Raw genomic sequence first — 24,997 nt, 5'->3', positions numbered from 1 at the left:
CCTGGCTGGTGGTTCTGGAGCAGAGGGGGTTCAATAGAAGGTGCATTTCCTAGTATAAGAGCTGGGGGGGGGGGATGCTGTGGTGATTTCCCCTGTTGGTAATATTTTTTCAAGTGGAGGGTCTTTGAGCAGCTATCCTTTTGAAGTTACCTTTGGTAATCACCATGGCTTGTTCCTTTTTACCATTTCTGCAGTTGAACCATTGGCCTTAAGCATATGTGCAGGCCAGGGGAAAGGCATTTTTCAAATTTTTGCTCCATAAATACAAAGAGTCCAATACCCTTCATACAGCAATGAGACCCAGGCAGAGGAGGGTAGTTTGATGAAATGGTAGATGGCTCCACAAAAAGCATGAGTCCAATTCAAGATATCACCAGCATACCATGTTTAGATAAACAGAAAGGAAAATCGAATGTAACATTAATGAAAGCAGCAACATTTTGAAGCAACCGGGGGTCTCTTCCTCGGGCAGCTGTGATGTACTGGTGATATCTTGGATTGGACTCTTCCCATTTTGGGGGGACAGAGATTTTCTTTTATATGGTATTGTGAAAGTATTATAAAATTCTGGACAATGTTAGGTATTGTTGACAGTTGCCAGTGCCCTGGCTTTGATTTGAGTAGCAGTGGAAGTTGCATGGGATATTGTATTTTTTTTTGGATGGTTTGCTTAAAGGCTGAAACTCATTAAACAGCCTCCCTCTGTTCAAAAAAACGAACTCTTTCCTGTAGAAAGTCAAATCCTTTGCTTCCTTCCCAACTAAAATAGAATTATGGTCAACATATATAATGTCATCTATGACGCAGTTGGTTGGTAGCAATAACAATTCAGTTTTTTGCTTTTCTAGGCCCCCTGTGTATGTTTTTTTTTGTGGCTTAAAGCCACACCCCATGATACATTTCCTCCCACTGTAGTGTAAGCAGGCACATCCTACCCTACATGGAAGTGGCAACTCAGGGGCAATGCAGAATTGTTGCCACCATCACAGGAAGCTGTATTAGTTTGACTTCAATGGCAGGATCAACAGGCATTTGTGGGGTAATTGGGAGAAAACTGTTATAGTGGATGAATTACGTTTTATATTTAAGGGGGGCCATATTTCTAAGTGACAAACAAATTAAATCTTAATTTCAACTAAGGCTTCTTAAGCAGTTACAGTGTTTTTTTTGTTTTATTTTAAAGTTGACCCTTTAAAATAAACACATGAAGAAAAGGAAACTCATTTATATAATAAATTATAATATTATTCAGTATATAAATTAATTTTCTTTATTTAATTTAACTCATACTCATAACATTTTTACTTTTACATTTTAATTTTTTTTATATTTTATTTTTCACTACAATAGGCCTTTACCTTTACGTTACCGGGATATTTGTTAACTGACATTTTCTTTTTCTCTTTTGTGTTTCAGAAAACAACTTTCATCTAGCCCAGTATACAGTACATATGAAATTGGTGTTACATAAATATGTGTGTAACGCATCAGACCAATTATACATTTTTTTTTTATTTTTATAATTGTAATTTTTTTTTTTTTATATAATCTTTCACTACAGTGGGCCTTTAACTGAATTTTCCTGGAGTTTTTGTTAATGAACATTTTATTTTTCTCTTTTTTTGTATTTCAGAAAACAACTTTCAGTATACATATAAAAGTGTTGTTAACTAAACCTACCCAATTATAATTTACAAAGCATAACTTATATTTACACGGGTGATATGGATGACGTTGAGTATGCTAAATTAAACCACAAGAAAAGACGTGGGAAACCACAACAGACCAAACCTCACTTGGAGGGTAAGTCACATCAATTGCTTTTATTTCCTGTATTTTATAGATGTAGATTACTGTGTCAAAAAAATATATTTTTATATTTTTATAATGCTTTATTTATAAAGTAGGGACATATTGTACAGTTGTACAACTATGCTAGTTTACAATCTAATAGCAGACCTAAAAGGACCAGTTTTTAAGAATATTCAACCACTTTCAACCAGCTTTAAAATTGTAACAACCACCAAAAAAGTTTTGATAGAAACTGTTTGTGGTGGGTTGCCATTTCGTTTCAAAGGCTTGTTAATAGTGGTTGCAATTGTGTAAAAATGTATTTATATAAAGCTAATGTCAGACATCAGTGTTGGTCAATGATTCAGACTTATGCATAAGTCCACCCAGAGCATCACCCATTTGGTGAACATCTGATTTATCAGCTTGCTCGACAGGACATTCTATGCACTGTTAGGGCAAAGCCCATCAGGGCATGGTGGATAGCTGGTTGTTAGGGAGCAGACTGGGAAGCCGGCCGCTGCTTCCCTAACAACCAATGAGTTATCAGCTGTCAACGGGCTTCCCCGCTGACAGCTGAATGAAAACAAAAACAATGCCAACAATAGAAAAATGTAAAAAATAAAAAAACAGGGTGGGGTTCCCCCCCAAACCATATCAGGCCCCTTGGGTCTGGTATAAATTTTAAGGGGAACCACATACCAAAATTTAAAAAAGAATGGTTAGGGTCTCCCCCAAAATCCATACCAGACCCTTATCCAAGCATGCAGCCCGGCAGGCCAGTAAAGGGGAGGCGAGAGAGTGCATCATACCAAGCCACATGCCCTCATACCCCTACCCATTCACCTAAAATGTGGCAACAATTAATAAGCACAAGAGACAGTTTTTGACAAATCCTTTATAAAAAATAAAAATAGTGTCCCTCGCTGTAAATGCATCGTCAATCGCCCGCCTGCTGGACCCGAAAAAAAAAAACACTCCTGCCTCTTGGGAGGCCTCCCACCAGTTGCCTCTTCTGTGCTTTGACATTTCTTATATAGGTAAGGGGCAAGGCCAGCTAGCTACATCAACCCTACTCATTCACTAAAAACTGTCAAAAATAAATATAAGCACAGAGAGATTATGACAATTTCTTTATTAAAAAAAAAAAAACAACAAAAAAATCCAGCGTCAATTATGCTGAACGCCATCTCCGACCCAAAAAAAAAAAAAAAAAAAAGAGGTCTGCACCCAAAGGCTTCCACTGTTTGAAAGTTCTTAAATAACCAAGATGTGTGGTCACCCAATGACATGGATGACCCTGCCCTTTGTGATGCCATGGACCCAGCATGCCCCAGTCGATGAAGTCACAAGAGGGCGGGGTCAACCGGTGACAACATCGGGTGGCCCCGACCCTTAGTTTTTTAGGAACAGTCAGACGATCCAGCATGCTTCAATCCTTGATGTCACGCGGTGGCGGTGCCAGCAAGTGATATCTCCAGGTGGTCCCGCCCCTTACCAGTCGGATGGCGGACCAGGCGGATAATGGTTAGCCTTCGTCATGTCAGAGTGTCAGAGTGTTTTTTTTCCTTTTTGCGAGTCTTAGGGTTGCGGCGGGCATTGTGATTGATGATGGATCTACATCAAGGGACATTGTTTTTTATTTTAACCACATCTGGACCGGAAGGATTTGCCCCCTTAATCACCAGGCCATATTTTGCGATTCGGCACTGTGCTAATTTAATGGACAATTGCGCGGTCGTGCGACGCTGTACCCAAATAAAATTGATGTCCTTTTTTTCCCACAAATAGAGCTTTCTTTTGGTGGTATTTGATCACCTGTGTGATTTTATTTTTTTGCGCTATAAACAAAAAAAGAGCGACAATTCTAAAAAAAAAAACAATATTTTTCACATTCTGCTATATAACGTTCCCAAAAAAAAAAAAATCAAAATTGTTTAACATTTTAGGCCAATTTGTTTTCTGCTACATATTTTTGGTAAAAAAAAAATCACAATAAGCGTATTTTGATTGGTTTACGCAAAAGTTATTGCGTCTACTAACTGCGGGAAAGATTTATGCCATTTTTATTGTTTTTTTAATATTTTTTACTAGTAATGGCGGCGATCTGCGTTTTTTTGCAGGACTGCGACATTGCGGCGGACAGATCGAACCCCTCACTGACATTTTTGACACTTTTGGGGGAACCAGTGACATTACTACAGTGCTAAAAATATGCACTGTTACTGTAATAATGATACTGGCAGGGAAGGGGTTAACACTGTGGGTGATCAAGGGGTTAAATATGTACCTAGGGGCATGTTTCTAACTGTGGGGGGGCGTGGCTTGTAAAATGATCACAGAGACCTGTGTTCCTATATAGAAGGATCACAGCAGCTCTGTGATCATTCCAGGGAGAAGAACGGTCGGCTGTGTTTACAACAGCTGACTGTTCTTCTCTTTCAGCGAGGAACGATCGAAGGTGTCAGGTGGTAATCGAAGACGTCTGCCCCGTAAAGTGGCTTCCCCCCTAGCTGCCTGCGCGCGACCGACATATACCTACGTCGGTTTGCACAGGAGCGGCTGCCTGCCGCAGTATAACTGCGGCGGGTGGTCGTAAAGTGGTTAATAAAGGAAATGTCAAAAACTGCGTGTGTGTTTTTATTTCTTTTTGACACTTTTTTGGTGAATGGGTAGGAGTACTATGTATCCCATTCTCATTCACATGGACAGGGTGGGATTCTGGGGGCCATATTCAGATTCTGATAAGCCCCCTGCCCGCAGGCCCCCACAACCCCAGCCCAGGGGTATCGGGAAGAGGCCTTTGTCCTCATCAACATGGGGACAAGGTGCTTTGGTGTGGGGGTGGCCTGGTGTGGTTCAAGGGGGGGGGGGGCACTCACTCGGCCCCCCCCTTTCCTGACCTGCCGGGCTTCATGCTCGGATAAAGGTCTGGTGTGGATTTTGGGGTGACCCCACGTTGTTGTTTTTTCAATTTTGGCGTGGGGTTCCCCCTAAAATCCATACCAAACCCAAAGGGCCTGGTATGGATTGTGGGGGACCCCCAAGCTGTTTTTTTTAACATTTTCCTTTTGACGGCATTGGTATTGTATTTAATGTCATTTTTTTTCTTTATGTTTTCTTTATGTAAGTTTTGCTGCAGCAGGTTCTATACACAGTACAGATATGCCACTTTACAGGCAGACTAAGGATCCCCCAGGCCCTATATTTAAAGGAATTTTTCATTTTTATTGTTTCACTTTAAGCATCATTAAAAATAACTGCTCCTTTAAAAACAATCTTTTTAAAAACAAAAATGTTTGCATTGATGCATGTACCCCAGGGTAGTACCCAAGCCCCCATACCCTTTTTATGGGCAATAACTTTGCATATAAACCTTCAAATTGGGGACTTTTGAATTTTTAGGTTCGAGTTCCATAGACTTTAATGATGCTTGCGATTTGGGTCTTAACTTTTGCGATGTTTAGGAGTTTTTGTGCGAACTTAACTGGGGGGTGTTCTGCCCAACTCTATTAGACATAGGGTATTTCACTAACCCCCACCCCAGTATACCATTCTATGGTGGTGCTTCATCACACATGTTGTATTTTGTGCATTAACATACACTGCACTAAGGCAGCCTAGTGATATAAATTGAGCAGAAAAAACAGACCTGCACCATGTGCCTTGTGGTACACTGCAGTGCAGATCCATTGATGACTACTGTGCGTGTGCATCTTCCACAGGGGACACTTGTCACCAGGGCACAGACAGCAATACCATTTTTTTCCTTTATTTTTACCTGGTAATACTGCAAATACCCCACTTCCTGTTCTAAGGTGGCTACGCTCATTTCACTGTATCCATAGAAGGAACCAGGCTGCTTCTCTGACTTGTACTACAGACATACTCCTCTCATATCACTATTACATGGGCAATGGAATTTGTAGTGTGCAAAAGCTCATGTAAACTCTAAAACTTTGGTTTTCTGCTAAATTTCTGTCTCAGTGACAATAGTCACCAGGAAAAACAGAACAGTGAATCTCCCCAGAGGGGAGTCTTTTTTTATTTGCAGTCCTACCCTTTCCTACTCTATCTTAAACTTAAAAAGTTTTTACACACACTTTATTGGGGATCTAAAACTCCTTGCTAACCCAAGATATTTTATAGCCTCACCCTATTATGTAAAGCTGTCTAATATGATGTACTCATCAGCTTTAGCTCAACCATTAGCACCTGCTATCAGTACCCAGGTCTGAACCTGCGACCTCTGCCGCGTCTGGAGATGTATTTTCTTGCTGACCCACCTGAGATGCTGGAAAGCTTCCTGTCTGATTGTATGGACTTTGTTGCCTTGTCTTTTGCTCCTTCCTTTAACCTGCCTAGCGGTAACCCCGAGCGTGACTCGGGGTAGAATTTTCCTGCTGTTATCGGTATTCCCGAGTCACGTTCGGGGTGAATGTGCAGAGCGAGCAGCGGTGTGTCTTACCTTCTCCTGGCGATCCAGCGATGATCTCTCATTGCTGTGACCGCCAGCCGAGATCCCCGCCGCTCGTCTGTCGGTATGAGGATTTCCTAGTTCCATTCCCTGCAGCAGCAATGCTGCATGGAAGCGGAACTATGGAGGGAAATTCAAACGCTGCACAAAACACAAACACATAACATTTTTATATATATATATATATATATATATATGTATATATGTATGTATATATATATATATATATATATATATATATATATATATATATATATATATATATATATATATATATATATATATATACACATATATATATATGTATTGTGACGGTATGCGAGGTGAGATAGTAGATAATCGCTATATTTCACCTCGCATACGTTCTGTGGTGAGAGACTGAACCGGAATCCGGCCCGGGTTTTTCCAGCCTCTGTGACAGGCTAGGTTCCGGTCCAGAGATTGTGAGTTACCTGAGTCCATGCTCAGGTGGACTTTAAATTAACAGGAAAAGAGCACAGAAATGCTCTGGCCTGCCTGAGACTCAGGAGGGAATCTGAGAGAGGAGCTCTGTGTGGACTTTCAAAAGAACAGGTTTGCTTTACTATGTGTTGTTGTGGGTGATGGGGACCAGCCCCACACTGTATAGTGAGGAAAACCGTTGTTTAGTTTAGCGCCGGATGGCAAGGATTTATTTTATTGTTTTGTTGTTTTTGTATCTTTGCAAACCTCTGCTGAAATAAAGCTGGCAATCCACCAGACTTTAAAGAAACTACCTGCGTGCTGGCCTTAAGTTCCTGTGAAAGGTGATCCCTGTGAGCTAATCTCCCACACGTGGTGGACTCAGCGGGCACTTTCTAAAGATGGAGGAAATGCTAAAGGCCCTGCTACAGGCCAATGCAGCTCAGCGAGAAACAAACTGCCAAATCGCAGAGGCCGCTAGAGCACAACAGGAGGCTACTGCAGCACAACTGGCAGCACAACAGGCAGCCCAGCAGGAGATGAACCGCCAAATCGCAGAGGCCGCTAGAGCACAACAGGAGGTTGCTACAGCACAACAGGCAGCACAACAGGAGGTTGCTGCAGCACATCAGGCAGCCCAGCAGGAGATGAACCGGCAGTTTGCAGAGGCTCTGCTGGAGTTAAAGAAAGAATTTGCATCTCCTGTACTAGCTGAACCAAAATTGGTACGTGCCTCGTACCACCTGCAAAAGATGACACCGGCCGATGATGTGAAAGCATACCTGGCGACTTTTGAGAGAGTCGCTGTCTGTGAAAGTTGGCCAAACGAACAGTGGGCGGGTCTGTTAGCCCCATTTCTGACAGGAGAATCGCAAAAAGCGTATTTTGACCTGGACCCAGATAAGGCCCAGGACTATGAGACTCTTAAAGTAGAGATACTCGCGCGCTTGGGTGTCACCATGGCAGTCCGGGCCCAGCGCGTGCATCAGTGGACCTATTCCAGCAGCAAGCCACCCCGTTCTCAAATGTTTGACCTGGTCCACCTCACCAAAAAGTGGTTGCAACCAGAGACCTTGACGGGCCCCCAGATCGTGGAGCGTGTGGTAATGGACCAGTACCTGCGCACGCTCCCTGCTGCTCTGAGGAAGTGTGTCGGACAGGGGGACCCCAAAACTGCAACCAAATTGGTGGACCTAGTGGAGAGGTACAGTGCTACGGAGGACTTGGTGAACCCGTCTACGCCCCACTTCAGTGTGTCTAGGGGTGCAAGATCGCCCAGCGGTTCTGGTAAGACTGTTCCAGGGTTCAGGTGCATGGGGAAACTAGATAAGACTGTTGTTGCCGCTAATGAGACTGTTGGTCCTAGGCCTGGAGACTGGTCAAAGAAGCCAGGAAGGTCTTTGGGACCACTAAGAGGACTGGGGATAGAGCACATACAGCGTCCGCTGCCATGCATTTGGGCATATTGCTGCAAACTGTCCTATAAATGATGAACCTATGCAATGCAATTTTGCTTATAGGAAAAGACGCATATCTTTGTTTGCACAGGTCGCATATACTGCTTCATGTCAGAGTCGCATTGAAAAGCAAATGTGTGTTATTGCAGTGGATGGAAAGCCGCTCACAGCCCTGCTAGACTCTGGAAGTGTAGTGACCCTAGTCAGAAGTGATTGTGTAAATCCCACAAAATTACACCCCAGCACTATTGGGGTCATTTGCATCCATGGGGACACTCGGGACTACCAGACAGCAGTGGTTGAGGTTGATACCCCTTGGGGAAGTGTGACCCATTCAGTGGGGGTGGTGCCTTCGCTACTTCATGAAGCTTTAGTGGGGAGGGATTTCCCCCATTTTTGGAGGTTGTGGGAGAACAAGGGGAGGCTGGTGGAGAGAGCTCCCCCTGCTCCGGGAGCACAGGAACTCTCACCAGACCCTTTTTGCCAAAGGGAAGGAAACCCTGTTGGGGGAATCGAGGGAGCTGGAGATCCTCTTCCTTTCCCTGTAATGGCTGGGGAGCCGGAGGACCTGGAAGCTAGCTCCCAGCCAGAGGGTAATGAACAGGAGGACATTTCTGGACCTGACAATGAGAGTAGCCAGAATGTGGTACCCGACTTAGAAGTCAGGAGAGAGGATTTCTGTACCGAGCAATTACGAGATGTCACCCTCCTTAGAGCCAGAGAAAACGCTAAGATGGTGGATGGGGAACCAGTAGATCCTCACTGGGCGGTGTCTTTTCCCTACGTGGCCATTAAAAACAATTTACTGTATCAGGTGATAAAACGGGGAGAGGATGAGGTTGAACAGCTGCTGGTTCCCAAACCCTTCCGCAGGTTGGTCCTAGACCTGGCCCATGGTCATGTAATGGGGGGACATCTCGGTATCAAAGACCAGGGAGAGAATCACCCAGAGATTTTTCTGGCCCGGGTTGCATGCAGATGTCAGGGGGTACTGTGAATCATGCCCTGAGTGCCAAATGTCGGCACCATCGCCCCATTTTCGCAGTCCCCTGGTCCCTCTACCAATCATCGAGGTTCCTTTTGAGAGGATCGGCATGGACCTGGTGGGGCCGGTAGTGAAGTCTGCCCGGGGTCACCAGCATATTCTGGTAATCCTAGACTATGCGACACGCTATCCTGAGGCCATACCCTTGCGTAACACTTCCGCTAAGGCTATCGCCAAGGAGTTAGTCCAGGTGTTTAGTCGAGTGGGAATCCCAAAAGACATCTTAACCGATCAGGGCACCCCATTTATGTCCAGGGTTACCAAGGAACTGTGTAGATTATATAAAATCTCCCATCTCCGTACCTCTGTCTACCACCCCCAAACGGATGGTTTGGTCGAAAGATTTAATAAAACCTTGAAAAGTATGCTAAAAAAGGTGGTTGACAAAGATGGGAGAAATTGGGGTTTTTTGCTCCCATATCTTATGTTTTCCATACGAGAGGTTCCGCAAGCATCCACAGGCTATTCTCCCTTTGAGCTCTTGTATGGTAGACATCCCAGGGGGCTGCTGGATGTTGGCAAAGAAACATGGGAAGGTGAGGCCACCCCATATAGAAGCATCATAGAGCATATCTCCCTGATACAAGATAGAATCGCTGCTGTCCTGCCACTGGTATGAGAACATATGGAGCGAGCGCAGGAGGCCCAGAGGAGGGTCTATGATCGGGGTGCCAGAGTCCGTACTTTCAGCCCCGGGGACAGAGTGTTGGTACTGGTTCCCACGGTTGAAAGTAAGTTTCTAGCCAAGTGGCAGGGTCCCTTTGAAATTATCGAGAGGATAGGAGAGGTCAACTATAAAGTCTACCAACCAGGGAAAAGGAAACCACAACAAATTTATTATGTGAATCTCTTAAAGCCCTGGAAGGACAGAGAGACTTTATTGGCTGCATCTCCGGCCCCAGCAGACCGGAGGCTGGTGACACCTGACGTCCCCATAACAGATTCTCTGTCGGTGGCACAACAAAATGATGTTAGGGGGTTTGTGTACAAAAATAGAGACTTTTTCTCCCCCTTACCTGGACTGACCAATGTGATCCAGCATGATATAGTGACAGAACCAGGGGTTCGCGTAAATTTAAAGCCATATAGAATCCCAGAGGCCAGGCGAGAGGCAGTCGCAAAGGAAATAAAAAATATGTTAGAGTTGGATGTAATAGAAGAGTCCCACAGTGAGTGGTCGAGCCCCATAGTATTGGTCCCAAAACCTGATGGCACTATCAGGTTTTGTAACGATTTTAGGAAACTCAACAGTGTATCCAAGTTCGACGCATACCCGATGTCGACGAACTCGTGGACAGGTTGGGACAGGCCCGCTACATAACAACCCTAGATCTAACGAAAGGCTATTGGCAAATACCCCTAACTGAATCAGCCAAAGAGAAGACTGCCTTTTCCACTCCTGAGGGCTCGTTTCAATACAAGCGGATGCCTTTCGGTCTGCATGGGGCCCCTGCATCCTTCCAGAGAATGATGGACAAAACTTTGAGACCACATCGCTCATACGCAGCTGCTTATTTGGACGATGTGGTCATCCATAGCCTAGATTGGGACTCGCATCTGCCCCGAGTACAAGCAGTGGTAGATTCCCTTAGGGAAGCAGGTCTCACGGCCAACCCAAAAAAGTGTGCCATAGGCCTGGAGGAGGCCAAATACCTTGGGTATGTTATTGGTCGGGGACTGGTCAAGCCTCAGACCAATAAGATTGAGGCAATTCAAAAGTGGCCCCAACCGGTAAACAAAAAAACAAGTTCGGGCCTTCCTAGGCATTACGGGGTATTACCGGCGGTTTATACCTAACTTTGCCACCATTGCCGCCCCTCTGACTGACCTAACGAAGGGTAGAGGGTCGGTCATGGTCAAATGGAATCCTGAAGCGGAGGAGGCGTTTCAGAGGTTAAAGCAGGCCCTTTGTGGACTGCCGGTGCTGGTGACTCCGGACTTCACAAAGGAGTTTGTGGTACAGACTGACGCCTCCGAGGTGGGCCTAGGTGCTGTACTATGAGTGACAGACAACAGAGGGTTGTAGTCAATGGAGAACATTCAGAACAAGGTCATGTTACCAGTGGGGTACCTCAGGGATCTGTACTGGGACCAATTTTGTTTAATATCTTCATAAGTGATATTGCAAAAGGCCTCGATGGTAAGGTTTGTCTTTTTGCTGATGACACAAAGATATGTAACAGGGTTGATGTTCCTGGAGGGAAAAGCCAAATGGAAAAGGATTTAGGAAAACTAGAAAAATGGTCAGAACTCTGGCAACTGAAATTTAATGTGGATAAGTGCAAGATAATGCACCTGGGACGTAAAAACCCAAGGGCAGAATATAGAATATTTGACACAGTCCTGACCTCAGTATCTGAGGAAAGGGATTTAGGAGTAATTATTTCAGAAGACTTAAAGGTGGGAGGACAATGTAATAGAGCAGCACGAAATGCCAGCAGAATGCTTGGATGTATAGGGAGAGGTATAAGCAGTAGAAAGAGAGAAGTGCTTATGCCGCTGTACAGAACACTGGTGAGACCTCACTTGGAGTATTGTGCGCAGTACTGGAGGCCATATCTCCAGAAGGATATAGATACTCTAGAGAGAGTTCAGAGAAGAGCTACTAAACTAGTACATGGATTGCAGGAAAAAACTTACCAGGAAAGGTTAAAGGACCTTAACATGTATAGCTTGGAAGAAAGAAGAGACAGAGGGGATATGATAGAAACTTTTAAATACATAAAGGGAATCAACTCGGTAAAGGAGGAGAGCATATTTAAAAGAAGAAAAACTACCACAAGAGGACACAGTTTTAAATTAGAGGGGCAAAGGTTTAAAAGTAATATGAGGAAGTATTACTTTACTGAGAGAGTAGTGGATGCATGGAATAACCTTCCTGCAGAAGTGGTAGCTGCAAATACAGTGAAGGAGTTTAAGCATGCATGGGATAGGCATAAGGCTATCCTTCATATAAGATAGGGCCAGGGACTATTCATAGGATTCAGATATATTGGGCAGACTAGATGGGCCAAATGGTTCTTATCTGCCGACACATTCTATGTTTCTATCCCAGAACAGAGGTGGTGAGGAGCACCCGGTTGTATACCTGAGCCAAAAGCTAAACAAGCATGAAAAAAACTATGCTATTGTTGAGAAGGAATGTCTTGCTGTTAAGTGGGCTTTGGACTCCCTGAAGTATTACTTGTTGGGGAGGTCGTTTAAGTTGGTCACTGACCATGCTCCCCTAAAGTGGATGTGTGACAACAGGGAGAAAAATGGCCGCGTGACAAGATGGTTCCTGGCTCTACAGCCGTTCAAATTTACAGTAGAGCATAGGCCGGGCAAGCTCCAAAACAATGCGGATGCCCTCTCCCGCATGCACTGTATGATTGGGTCTATTGCTTAATCGCCAGCGCTTGAGCAGAGGGGGAGGATATGTGACGGTATGCGAGGTGAGATAGTAGATAATCGCTATATTTCACCTCGCATACGTTCTGTGGTGAGAGACTGAACCGGAATCCGGCCCGGGTTTTTCCAGCCTCTGTGACAGGCTAGGTTCCAGTCCAGAGATTGTGAGTTACCCGAGTCCATGCTCAGGTGGACTTTAAATTAACAGGAAAAGAGCACAGAAATGCTCTGGCCTGCCTGAGACTCAGGAGGGAATCCCTCAGAGGAGCTCTGTGTGGACTTTCAAAAGAACAGGTTTGCTTTACTATGTGTTTTTGTGGGTGATGGGGACCAGCCCCACACTGTATAGTGAGGAAAACCGTTGTTTAGTTTAGCGCCGGACGGCAAGGATTTATTTTATTTTGTTGTTTTTGTATCTTTGCAAACCTCTGCTGAAATAAAGCTGGCAATCCACCAGACTTTAAAGAAACTACCTGCGTGCTGGCCTTAAGTTCCTGTGAAAGGTGATCCCTGTGAGCTAATCTCCCACAGTGTGTATATGTATATATATATATATATTATATAATAAAATTATATTATTGATTTGATTATAATTCATGCGTTTGTGTTTTCAATTTTTATCACATCTGGGATGTCTACTAGAGTCTTGTTTTGGTCAGGTTTAAGTCAGTAATTACAAAGAATTGTAGGCCTATAATACATAACGCCAAATTTCCATACAAAAAATTGTACCGCTTTTGGTACAGAATTCCTGACATAATCATACCGCCAGGGAGGTTAACTACCTGTTTTAGGCCATGTCTCTGCACTTCCTGTTTTCCAGAATATTGTGCTCTCTCCAACTAATACCACACTCTTGTCACTTCTGCTGCTGTCTGTATGTTCATTATCACTCATTACTGAACTATGGCTTGTTCCTCGACTACACTTCTGCTTGATTCCAACCTGTGACAACGTGTTACTGGCCTTTGGCTTGTTCCCTGACTATGCTAATGCTTGATCCCTACCTGCTATATCTTCTACTGAACCCTCGATCCTGAGGACTGAAACCTGATACTAACGCACAGCAAAACTCATCTCCACCTTAAGGAGTTCTGGTGAACACTGGTTAGTGCTTAGACTCTGCACCTTGGATGAGCTCTGCCAGGGTGACCTCCTGCTGTGCCTATCCAGCTGGCCAGTGGGAGTCTCTCTACTTGTAAAGCTACTGGTCTCTGAGCCTGACCCCTGACCATGACAGCTGGTCTGCCTTTGACAGTGCCCTTGGCTGATGCTGATGAAGGAAGTCTAGCGCTGCCGTTGGGTATTAAGTCCAACAGGTTTGCATGTCAGGTTAACGATAGGGTGGCAGGTGACTCTGCGGTCAAAAAGTTGTCAGTTTGGTCTACAGAATATCCGAAAAAAAATTGCAAAATTGTTAGTGGTAAAACATACAGTTCCAATATTAATTCCAAGGTTCCTAAATTCATACAGTTTAATTTCTAGAAAAATTTTTTTATATATTGTATAAAATACCTTTTACCCACCAGAAGTTGTGTTATGAAAGTTATAAGATTGTTGTATCAGACTTGTCTTGTGTTTATAACAGAACCAACCACGATTATCTACGCTGATATAAAGACTTCCCACATTCAGTTACCAGTGGAGGATCCAAAAGCCGGTCAGTACGTTTTATGTTTTTGTCTTCTCTTATAATCCCATAGACCTGTATAGATAAATGTTAATTTTTAATAGGGATGAGCGAACCCATTCTCCAAAGAAGTGGCAAAAAGTAATAAACACAAGACACAGTTTTTGATAAATTTTTAAGAAATAAAAAAATATTGTCCCTCGATGTAAATCCATTGTCAGTCAGGCCATCTGCCAGACCCGATAAATAAAAAAAATAAATAAAAAACACACCTGCCTCTTAGGAGGCCTCCCGCTGGATGCCTCCTCTCTGCTTTGACATTTATTATATCATGCACCAGTCCATGATGTCAGAAAGGGCGGTGCTATCGGGTGACATAGCTAGGTGGCCCTGCCCCTTACCTATGTAAGAAATGTCAAAGCGCAGAGGAGGTATTCGACGGGAGGCCTCCCAGAAGGTGGGAGCATTTCTAACTAGAGATTGCCTTGCGGTTTGCCCGGCGATCGGTTCACAGCGAACTTTGCTCGTTCGCTGTCTGCCGATCATGTGGCGATGTTCACGGTGGCCATATTCTTTTACATTGTGAAGAACTTTGACCCATGACACATCCACCAGGTGGTACAGGACAGCCAATTGAGACATTTCAGCACATGGACATACCCCCTACCTTATAAATAGACCTGATCTGGCTGCCATTTTACATTCTGCTTTTTGTCAGTGTAGGAAGAGGTTTGCTGTGTGGAGCAGGGACAGATTGTCAGTGACACAGATCGCTCGGTTATAGGTCCACAAAAGTCCTTTTAAGGACTGGTATTTGGTATAGGTGTACTATCTATATTCTGTCTTTTGTCAGCGTAGGGAGAGGTTTGCTGTGGGGAGCAGGGACAGACTGTAAGTGAGTGACACAGATCACTCGGTTATAGGTCCACAAAAGTCCTTTTAAGGACTGGTATTTGGTATAGGTGTACTATCTATTTTCTGTCTTTTGTCAGTGTAGGGAGAGGTTGCTGTGGGGAGCAGGGACAGGCTGTTAGTGACACAGATCGCTCGGTAATAGGTCCACAAAAAACCTTTCAAGGACTGGTATAGGTGTACTATTGTTTGGTGTGCAGTATATAGGGGTATAATACACTTATAATATACTTTCTAATATAGAAAGAATATTATAGTGTATTTGGGTACTGCAGAAATTTTGCCTCTTTCGCTGCGTTAACTCTGCTACCCACAGTGACAAAAGTTACTGGGAAAATGTTTTTAAAACTGGTGTGATAGACCAGTGGCCCCCCAAAACGACAGATTGAAGCAGAGTGTTATACTTTCATAATAGTGTATTTGGGTACTGCAGAAATTTTGCCTCTTTCGCTGCGTTAACTCTGCTACACACAGTGACAAAAGTTACTGGGAAAATGTTTTTAAAACTGGTGTGATATACCAGTGGCCCCCCAAAATGGCAGATTGAAGCAGGGTGTTATACTTTCATAATAGTGTATTTGGGTTCTGCATAAATTTTTCCTCTTTCGCTGCGTTAACTCTGCTAGACACAGTGACAAAAGTTACTAGAAAATATTTTTCATAACTGGTGTGATAAACCAGTGGCCTTCCAAAACGACAGATTGAAGCGGGGTGTTATATACCTTCTTCCACCTATACTGCGCTTCTCTAGAGACTTTTGTCAGAGGGTCATCTAAAAAATGACAGGCAGAGGAAGAGGCAGGCCCTTCCGCAGGGGTGGTAGGGGTAGGGCAGGAGCACCAGGCCGGAGCCAAAGTGGGAAGTTGCAGAAGGTGCTTTCGATTACGTCAAAGGACGCACCAGACTTGGTTGAGTGGCTCACTCAGTCTTCCTCTTCTGCACCCTCCTCATCCTCTCTATCTGCGCCCTCTTCACTCTCTGCTGTTTGCACCTGCAAAGACACCACCACCAACACCACTACCATATACCCTCCGCTTGAGTCACAGGAATTATTTTCCGATCCATCACAATACATTTGCAATGCGCAGCCATTGTTGGCATTGGATCAGGAAGAGGAGGTAGCAAAAGCCGCCACTCAGCAGTCTAACAACAGTACCCAGATCAGCCCAAGGAGGTTGGTCCCCACTGATGCTGCCTACTCCGAGATCTCAAATGTTAGTGGTGGGGAAGGTCACGTCGATGATGACGTGTCTATGGACGTCACGTGGGTGCCCACAAGTGAGGAAGAGGAGGGGAGTTCAGAGGGAGAGATGGACCAGCAGATAGGGAGGAGAAGCAGGCTGAACTTGCATTGCACAGGAGGGACAAACCAGACTGGTAATGTATCAGGAGCGAGCCATCAACCATGTACGGTCACATCTGGTGCTCCCAGGACGCTGGCACATTGCTCCGCAGTGTGTGCTTTCTTTAACCTGTCCGTTGCTGACAATAGTGTTGCCATCTGCAGCCTTTGCAGTCAACGCATAATTTGCGGTAAGCCCAACACTCACCTAGGAGCGACCACCTTAAGAAGGCACCTGGACTCCCATCACCGAGCCCAGTCGGGGCAACGCCATCAGAAACCACAAAGCCCCACTCCAGGCTCTCACCGTCCAGTCTCTTCTCCTTTTCCTTCTCCTCTCTCCTCACAATTGTCCTCCACTCCACCTTCCATCATGCCGTCCTCAAGTTTTTCTGGAAAAAGGCAGGCTTCCGTGGCCGAAATGTTGGAGTGTAAAAAGATGATGACGGTTGACCGCTGGCTTGTCGGAACTGATAGCCTGCCAACTACTGCCATATAAACTGGTGGACTCGGAGGCCTTTAGAAAATTTGTGGCCATTGGAACACCACAATGGAAGGTCCCAGGAAGGAAATATTTCTCACAGAAGGGCATCCCAGAGCTATATGGCCATGTTCAGCGGCAAGTGAATGTATCTCTGGCACACAGTGTCGGTTCCAAGATACATCTGACCACAGACACGTGGTCTAGCAAACATGGGCAGGGAAGGTATATAACTTTTACTGCCCACTGGGTGAACCTTCTTATGGCCGTCAAGAATGTAACCAGTGGCACCCGTGTAGATTTGGCTTTACTGCCACAGATTGCATGCAGGCCTGCCTCTTCTTCTCCTCCTCCATCCTTCCTCTCCTCCTCGAATGACTCCTCCTTTTCCAATGCTACCGTCTCTTCCGCTGCACCGCCCAAGATCCCCAGAACCTATTCGACATGCCAGGTAAGACGTTGCCATGCTGTGCTGTGTCTGTTGTGCCTGGAAGCCAGGAGCTACACTGGTCCTGCACTCCTTTCAGCTTTGCGTTCACAGGCAGATCAGTGGCTAACACCGCTCAATTTGACAGTTGGTAAAGTGGTGTGCGACAACGTTGCCAATCTGCTGAGCGCGCTGAAACAGGGCAAAATAACACACGTGCCATGCATAGCACATGTCCTGAACTTGGTCGTGCAGTGATTCATTTTCAAATACCCTGGGGTCCAGGACGTCTTGCAGCAGGCCAGGAAAATCTCGGCCCATTTCAGAAGATCTTACACAGCCATGGCTCGCCTTGCTGACATTCAGCAGCGACACAACCTGCCCGTCAGATGTTTTTTTGTGACTGCCCAATGCGATGGAACTCAACCTTGTATATGCTTGATAGGCTGCTCCAGCAGAAATGTGCAGTTAACGACTACCTGTACGAACTCTGCGGCAGGACAGGTTCAGGGGAGCTTGGGTTTTTTCACAGCGCCAGTGGCTGCTCATGCATGACGCATGCAGACTTCTGCGGCCATTTGATGACATCACCAAACTGGTCAGTTGCAGCCAGGGCGCCATCAGTTACATCGTACCTTACACCTTCTTTCTGGAGCGTGCATTGCGTCGTGTCATTGATCAAGCCGTCGAGGAGCAGGAGTGGGAAGATGAGGTAGTAGCAATGCTGGATGAATTCCCAGGGGGGGCTACTCCATATGAGACAAGTCAACAATAGGAGTCTGAAGAGGAGTCAGAGGAGGATGGTGCCGGGGCGGATGAGGAGGAGCAAGAAGAGCATACGTTAAACCTTTCTGAGATCCCTAGCGTTGTCCGTGGATGGGGGGAGGAGAACGAGGACGACATTATCCTGGATGATGAGCAGGAGTCAGGCCACTACACTGCTTCCAGTTTAGTGCAAATGGGGGCCTTCATGCTCCAGTGTTTTAAGGGGGACCCCCTTATAAAAAGCATAAAGGGCAGGGACCTGTACTGGGTGGCAACGTACTTAGATAGCCGGTGCAAACAAAAAATGGTGGAAATGTTACCACTATCACAGAGGAACTTCCGGGCCTTGCTTCGGGAAATGCTGCATTCTGCTTTTGTGTGCGCTGGCAGAAGAATTTCCACTCCCAGAGAAACAGTTGCGGGTAGCAATCCAGCAGCGTCTGCAAGAAGAGGGTGGTTTGAAGATGTGTTGGTCACTTCTGATATGAGATTATTCTTTCAGCCGACCCATCGACAGCTGTACTCTAGACCAACAGGTGTCCGACTACATCGGGTTAACGGCCGATGTGGATGCTCTGAGAAGTGATGAACCCCTGGGCTACTGGGTGGGCAGGCTTGACCTCTGGCCAGAGCTTGCAGAATTAGCAATGGAACTGTTGGCTTGCCCCTCGTCCAGTGTCCTGTCCGAAAGGACGTTCAGCGCTGCAGAGGGGATAGTGACCGATAAGCGCACTCGCCTAGCTCACGACAGTGTTGACTACCTCACATTTATAAAAATGAATGAGGCATGGATCTCGGAGGAATTCAACACATGTGACCAGTAGACCATGTTTGATTCAAATTCCTCATGACAGCCCACAAATATCCGCCACCACCCATAACAATTCATGGTCCCTGTCTTAGGTAAATACAGCGGCATAAAAGGCTTTTTATGTCCGTTGAATGCCTAATTTAGGGGCCTGTAATGGCTGACACTTATTTATCATGTGAATGCCTAATGTACCTCCAGCCACAGAATACCAAGTTCTTTGCTGTCAGGTGAACGCCTGTGGGCTAATTTTTGGGGCCTGTACTGGCCGACACTTCTGTATCCTTCAGTTCTTTCCACAGATTCTCGATTGGATTCAGGTCTGGACTTTGACTTGGCCATTCTAACACCTGGATATGTTTATTTGTGAACCATTCCATTGTAGATTTTGCTTTATGTTTTGGATCATTGTCTTGTTGGAAGACAAATCTCCGTCCCAGTCTCAGGTCTTTTGCAGACTCCATCAGGTTTTCTTCCAGAATGGTTCTGTATTTGGCCCAATCCATCTTCCCATCAATTTTAACCATCTTCCCTGTCCCTGCTGAAGAAAAGCAGGCTCAAACCATGATGCTGCCACCACCATGTTTGACAGTGGGGATGGTGTGTTCAGGGTGATGAGCTGTGTTGCTTTTACGCCAAACATAACGTTTTGCATTGTTGCCAAAAAGTTCGATTTTGGTTTCATCTGACCAGAGCACCTTCTTCCACATGTTTGGTGTGTCTCCCAGGTGGCTTGTGGCAAACTTTAAAGGACACTTTTTATGGATATCTTTAAGAAATGGCTTTCTTCTTGCCACTCTTCCATAAAGGCCAGATTTGTGCAGTATACGACTGATTGTTATCCTATGGACAGAGTCTCCCACCTCAGCTGTAGATCTCTGCAGTTCCTCCAGAGTGATCATGGGCCTCTTGGCTACATCTCTGATCAGTCTTCTCCTTGTATGAGCTGAAAGTTTTAGAGGGACGGCCAGGTCTTCGTAGATTTGCAGTGGTCTGATACTCCTTCCATTTCAATATTATCGCTTGCACAGTGCTCCTTGGGAGGTTTAAAGCTTGGGAAATCTTTTTGTATCCGATTCTGGCTTTAAACTTCTCCACAACAGTATCTCGGACCTGCCTGGTGTGTTCCTTGTTCTTCATGATGCTTTCTGCGCTTTAAACGGACCTCCTGAGACTATCACAGTGCAGGTGCATTTATACGGAGACTTGATTACACACAGGTGGATTCTATTTATCATCATTAGTCATTTAGGTCAACATTGGATCATTCAGAGATCCTCACTGAACTTCTGGAGAGAGTTTGCTGCATTGAAAGTAAAGGGGCTGAATAATTTTGCACGCCCAATTTTTCAGTTTTTTATTTGTTAACAAAGTTTGAAATATCCAATACATTTCGTTCCACTTCATGATTGTGTCCCAATTGTTATAATTCTTCCCAAAAAAATGACAATTTTATATCTTTATGTTTGAAGCCTGAAATGTGGCAAAAGGTCGCAAAGTTCAAGGGGGTTGAATACTTTCGCAAGGCACTGTGTGTATATATATATATATTGACATATGTCCACCAGGGCAGTACCCAGACCCTCATACCCATTATTCCCACCCTCAAGCTCCAGAAGTATCTTACAAACTTCCAGGTCAGGGGGAATGCCAGTGAGTAGAGTTGAGCGAACACCTGGATGTTCGGGTTCATCGGATTCGACAAAACTTGAAAAAAAAGTCCGGGTTCGTGACCCGGACTTAACCCGAACTTTGTCCCGATCCCGAACCCCATTGAAGTCAATGGAGACCAGAACTTTTGAGCACTAAAATGCCTCTAAAACACACATGGAAAGGGCTAGAGGGCTGTAAATGGCAGCAAAATCATCTTAAGAGCATGGCAAGTGCTCCTCAAACAAATGTGGATAGGGAAATAACTTAAAAGAACATAAACAGAAAAATAAAAATAATCATCTTCTTGAATGATGTGTGTATGGGGGTTGGTACCTCAGGCCAAGTTAAGGTGGGACTTTTTAGGCAAGTATAAATATTTTCTAGGATATCATTGGATAAAACAAAGGATATTTTAATGTCTTGGATATATTACAAGTAAGTACAGTTTGTGAATATTTGGGTGATAGACCCAGGTGAGAGGGTGTCCAAAGTCAGAAAATAGTGTGACATATGTGAAAATCGGTGACAATTTCGGATAATCTCAGTAGAGATTTCTCCTACGCGTTTCGGCTTCCTCTTTAGCCTTTTTCAAGGGTGGTCACCAATTCTGTAATATTTTTACAAATAAATTAGTTTCACAATTAAATTAACCACTGATATTAATCAATGTGGTGAAGAATAAATATACGTACATATTGTTTTTTTGTTCCATGTATGGTTTTTGTATGCATCATTAGCCAACAGCGAGAACCAAAGCCACTTCCTGCAAAATAAGTTGTTTCATTTAGAGTGGTGATGGTTTTAATAGTCTATATCTGTGTTTCTGTTGTGTAAATATTTGACTTACGGTTTGAATAAGGTTGAGTGTTTATCAGGGATGGATCCCGTTTTTGTCAGGCATGCATCCAATTGATCCAATTGATCTAATTTGCATTTTTTAGACATTTAGTATGTTAGGATATGTAGACAGTTTGCAGAGTATTTACTTACAGATTCATTGTTGGATCTGTGTGCTACTCACCAAGGGGTTTAGTGTATAACCTCTCTGTGTTTCTTGAGGTTGGTGTACCTCCCTCTGTTGTATGGATCTGCTGACGAGAAACCTTCTAGGAAGGGGCGGTAACTTTCCGATTCGTTCAATCCTGGCGGTGTGGTGGCTTTTAGGCGTTTAATCCACCGCATTTCTAACTGGAGTAGGATTTTGTTCCAGTCTCCCCCCCCCCCGCCTCGGGATGTGTATTCTTTCGAGTGCCATGAAGGATATCTCTGGCATGTGATATCCGTGTTTGTATGCTACGTGCCTTCCGAGCGGCTGGTAGAAGTTACACATCTCCATGTTGTTGACGTGTTTATTTATCCTTTTGCCAAACTCCTGCTTTGTTTTTCCTACATAAAATGATTTACATTCGCACCTCATTAGGTACACTATCCCTTTAGTATGACAATTTGCGTAATGTTTAGGTTGGAACTCCTCCCCGTTCGGTAGAATAGTATTTTGACATTTTTTGATGACCTTACATTGGTCACATGAGCCACAAGGGTATGTGCCCTTCACTTTACAGGGGTCCTTTCGTGAACCTTCCTTGAATTCGCTGTGTATCAACTCAGATTTAATTGAGCCTGCCTTTCTATATGTTATAGGGGGATTGTCTGTTATAAACCCTTTAACCGTAGGGTCTTCTTGTAGGATGGTCCAGTGTTTTTTTTAGGATTTTTTTTGATCTTTTCATGCTCGTTGGTGTATCTCATAATCAACCGGGTTTTTTCTTTGTTCTTTGGGTCCGCTTCCCGTTTTTTGAACAGCAGTTCTTGTCTGTCTTTCGTTCGCACTTTGTTAAATGCCTTTCTCAAAGATGATTTTGAGTAACCTCTCTCTAGAAGTCTAGAAGTGAGAAGATCTGCTTCCTTCTGGAAGTCCTGTGTCTTGGTACAGTTTCGTTTTATCCTAAGATACTGGCTGTAAGGGATGGCCTTTTTCAATGGGGTCGGATGAAAGCTGGTGGCGTGCAATATTGAGTTCCCTGCTGTTTCCTTTCTGTATAGCGTAGTTGTCACAGTGCCATCGTCTTCTTTATATATCCACGTGTCCAGGAATGGCATTTTATTTCTACTATAATTTAGTGTAAAGAACATATTATACATGTTTTTGTTGAGGGTTTTCTGAAAGTCTTCAATTTGAGCCTCCGACCCTGTCCAAACAATCAGGATGTCATCAATGTATCGTTGCCAGACTAGTATCTTGTCTGTGTATGGTGCATTTTCCTCCTTCGCTAGGAACTCCTGCTCCCAGGCTCCTAAATAAAGGTTTGCGTAGGACGGTGCGCAGCTGGTACCCTTGAATGATGTAGGAGGAGGACGAGGCCCATATGGAGTAGGAGGTTGAGGTGGAGGAGGATATGGCAGTGGATATGACGGTGTAGGTGGAAGCGGCGGCGGCAGTGGAGGAGGAGGACGAGGTAGCCAACGCTGGTTTTTAATAAAAAAAAAAAAAAAATTTAATTGGGGTACACCCCAAAAGAGTAAGAAATATCAAATCCAGCAATGGCTGGGTAAGGCCGGTATACATGACTATTTTGCACAAGGTACGGACAAGTCCTGTGGGATCCATGCCTGGTTCATTTTAATGAACGTGAGATTGTCCACATTGGCTCTGGACAGGCGGCTGCGCTTGTCTGTGATAACGCCCCCAGCCGTGCTAAATACCCGTTCAGATAATACACTGGCTGCAGAGCAGGCCAGCACCTCCAAGGCGTAAAGGGAAAGCTCAGGCCATGTGCCCAAATTAGACACCCAGAAGTTGAAGGGTGCAGACACGTCATTCAGTACGTCTAGGCGTGTGCACACATACTGCTCCACCATGTTAGTGAAATGCTGCCTCTTGCTAAGACGTTCCATATCAGCTGCTGGTTGTGGCATGCTGACAAAGCTTTTCCACATGTCGGCCATCCTAACACTGCCTTCTGAGGTGCTGGTGGTGCCCTGGCAGCGTTGCTGACCTCTTCCTCCTCCTCCCCTGCCTTGGCCTTGTGCTTCCACTGTGCCCACGCTGTCAGGTGGGAATGCCACCAGCAGCGCGTCTACCAGCGTGCGCTTGTACTCACGCATCTTGCGATCACGCTCCAGTGAGGGAATTAAGGACGGTACATTGTCCTTGTAATGGGGATCCAGCAGGGTGGCCACACAGTAATCAGCACAAGTTACTATGTGGGAAACTCGGCGGTTGTTGCGGAGACACTGCAGCATGTAATCGCTCATGTGTGCCAGGCTGTCCGGAGGCAACGAAAAGCTGTCCTCTGTGGAAGGTGTATCCTCTGTGTCCTCCGTATCCCCCCAGCCAAGCACCAGTGATGGCCATGAGCTGGCCTTGGTGCCACCCTGCTGTGAACATGGTTCCATATCCTCCTCCATCTCCTCCTCCTCATCCTCGTCATCCTCCAGGACTGTGCCTCTGCTGGACAATTGTGTCCGTGGCGTTTGTGTGTGCAGGAACCCACCCTCGGAGCCACTTGCGTATGACTGCCCTGAAAGCCTTGAAAATGTTACCTCTTCATCCTCCTCCTCCTCATCCTGTGCCACATCCTCTTCCATCATCGTCCGAAGTGTTTTCTCAAGAAGGCATAGAAGTGGGATAGTTAAGCTGAGAACGGCGTCATCGGCACTGGCCATGTTGGTGGAGTACTCGAAACAGCGCAACAAGGCACACAGGTCTCGCATGGTGGCCCAGTTATTGGTGGTGAAGTGGTGCTGTTCCGCAGAGTGACTCACGTGTGCGTGCTGCAGCTGAAACTCCACTATGGCCTGCTGCTGCTCGCACAGTCTGGCCAGCATGTGCAAGGTGGAGTTCCACCTTGTGGTCACGTCACATATGAGGTGGTGAGCTGGAATTTCGAATTTACGCTGCAGCGCTGACAGGCGAGCAGCAGCAGGGTGAGAATGCCGAAAGTGCGCACAGATGGCCCGCACTTTGTGCAGCAGCTCTGACATATTGGGGTATTTTCTAAGGAACCTCCTTTACCACCAAATTCAGCACATGAGCCTAGCAAGGGATGTGTGTCAAACCGGCTAGGCCCAGAGCTGCTATGAGATTTCGCCCGTTATCGCACACCACCAGGCTGGGCTTGAGGCTCACTGGCAGCAACCACTCATCAGTCTGCAGTTCAATGCCCCTCCACAACTCCTGCGCGGTGTGTGGTTTTTCACCCAAACAGGCAAGCTTTAAAACTGCCTGCTGTCGTTTACCCCTGGCTGTGCTGAAGTTGGTGGTGAAGGTGTTACGCTGACCGGAAGAAGAGGCAGTAGAGGATGAGGAAGCGGAGTAGGAGAAGTTAGGAACAGGAGGCAAACTGAAGTGCCCTGCAATCCTCGTGGTGGAAGGACA

At 45.3% G+C, this 24,997-nt stretch overlaps 1 protein-coding gene across 1 annotated transcript in view; it reads left to right on the top strand.

Annotated features, from left to right (window-relative positions):
- Positions 1-1,697: 1,697 nt before the first annotated feature.
- The window catches only part of LOC309563129 (killer cell lectin-like receptor subfamily B member 1B allele C), a 317,353-nt gene continuing 294,053 nt past the window's right edge, over positions 1,698-24,997 (top strand). The window contains exon 1 of the mRNA XM_082267444.1: positions 1,698-1,803. Within this exon, the coding sequence (XP_082123570.1) occupies positions 1,725-1,803 (79 nt within the window). The 5' untranslated portion in view covers positions 1,698-1,724. The remainder of the gene's footprint in view (positions 1,804-24,997) is intronic.

This window comes from Pelophylax lessonae, assembly GCF_965119305.1.
Source record: "Pelophylax lessonae genome assembly, chromosome: 9".
Classification (NCBI taxonomy): Eukaryota; Metazoa; Chordata; class Amphibia; order Anura; family Ranidae; genus Pelophylax; species Pelophylax lessonae.
The sequence above is the reverse complement of the archived record's forward strand: the minus strand, read 5'-3'. Positions and strand labels throughout refer to the sequence as shown.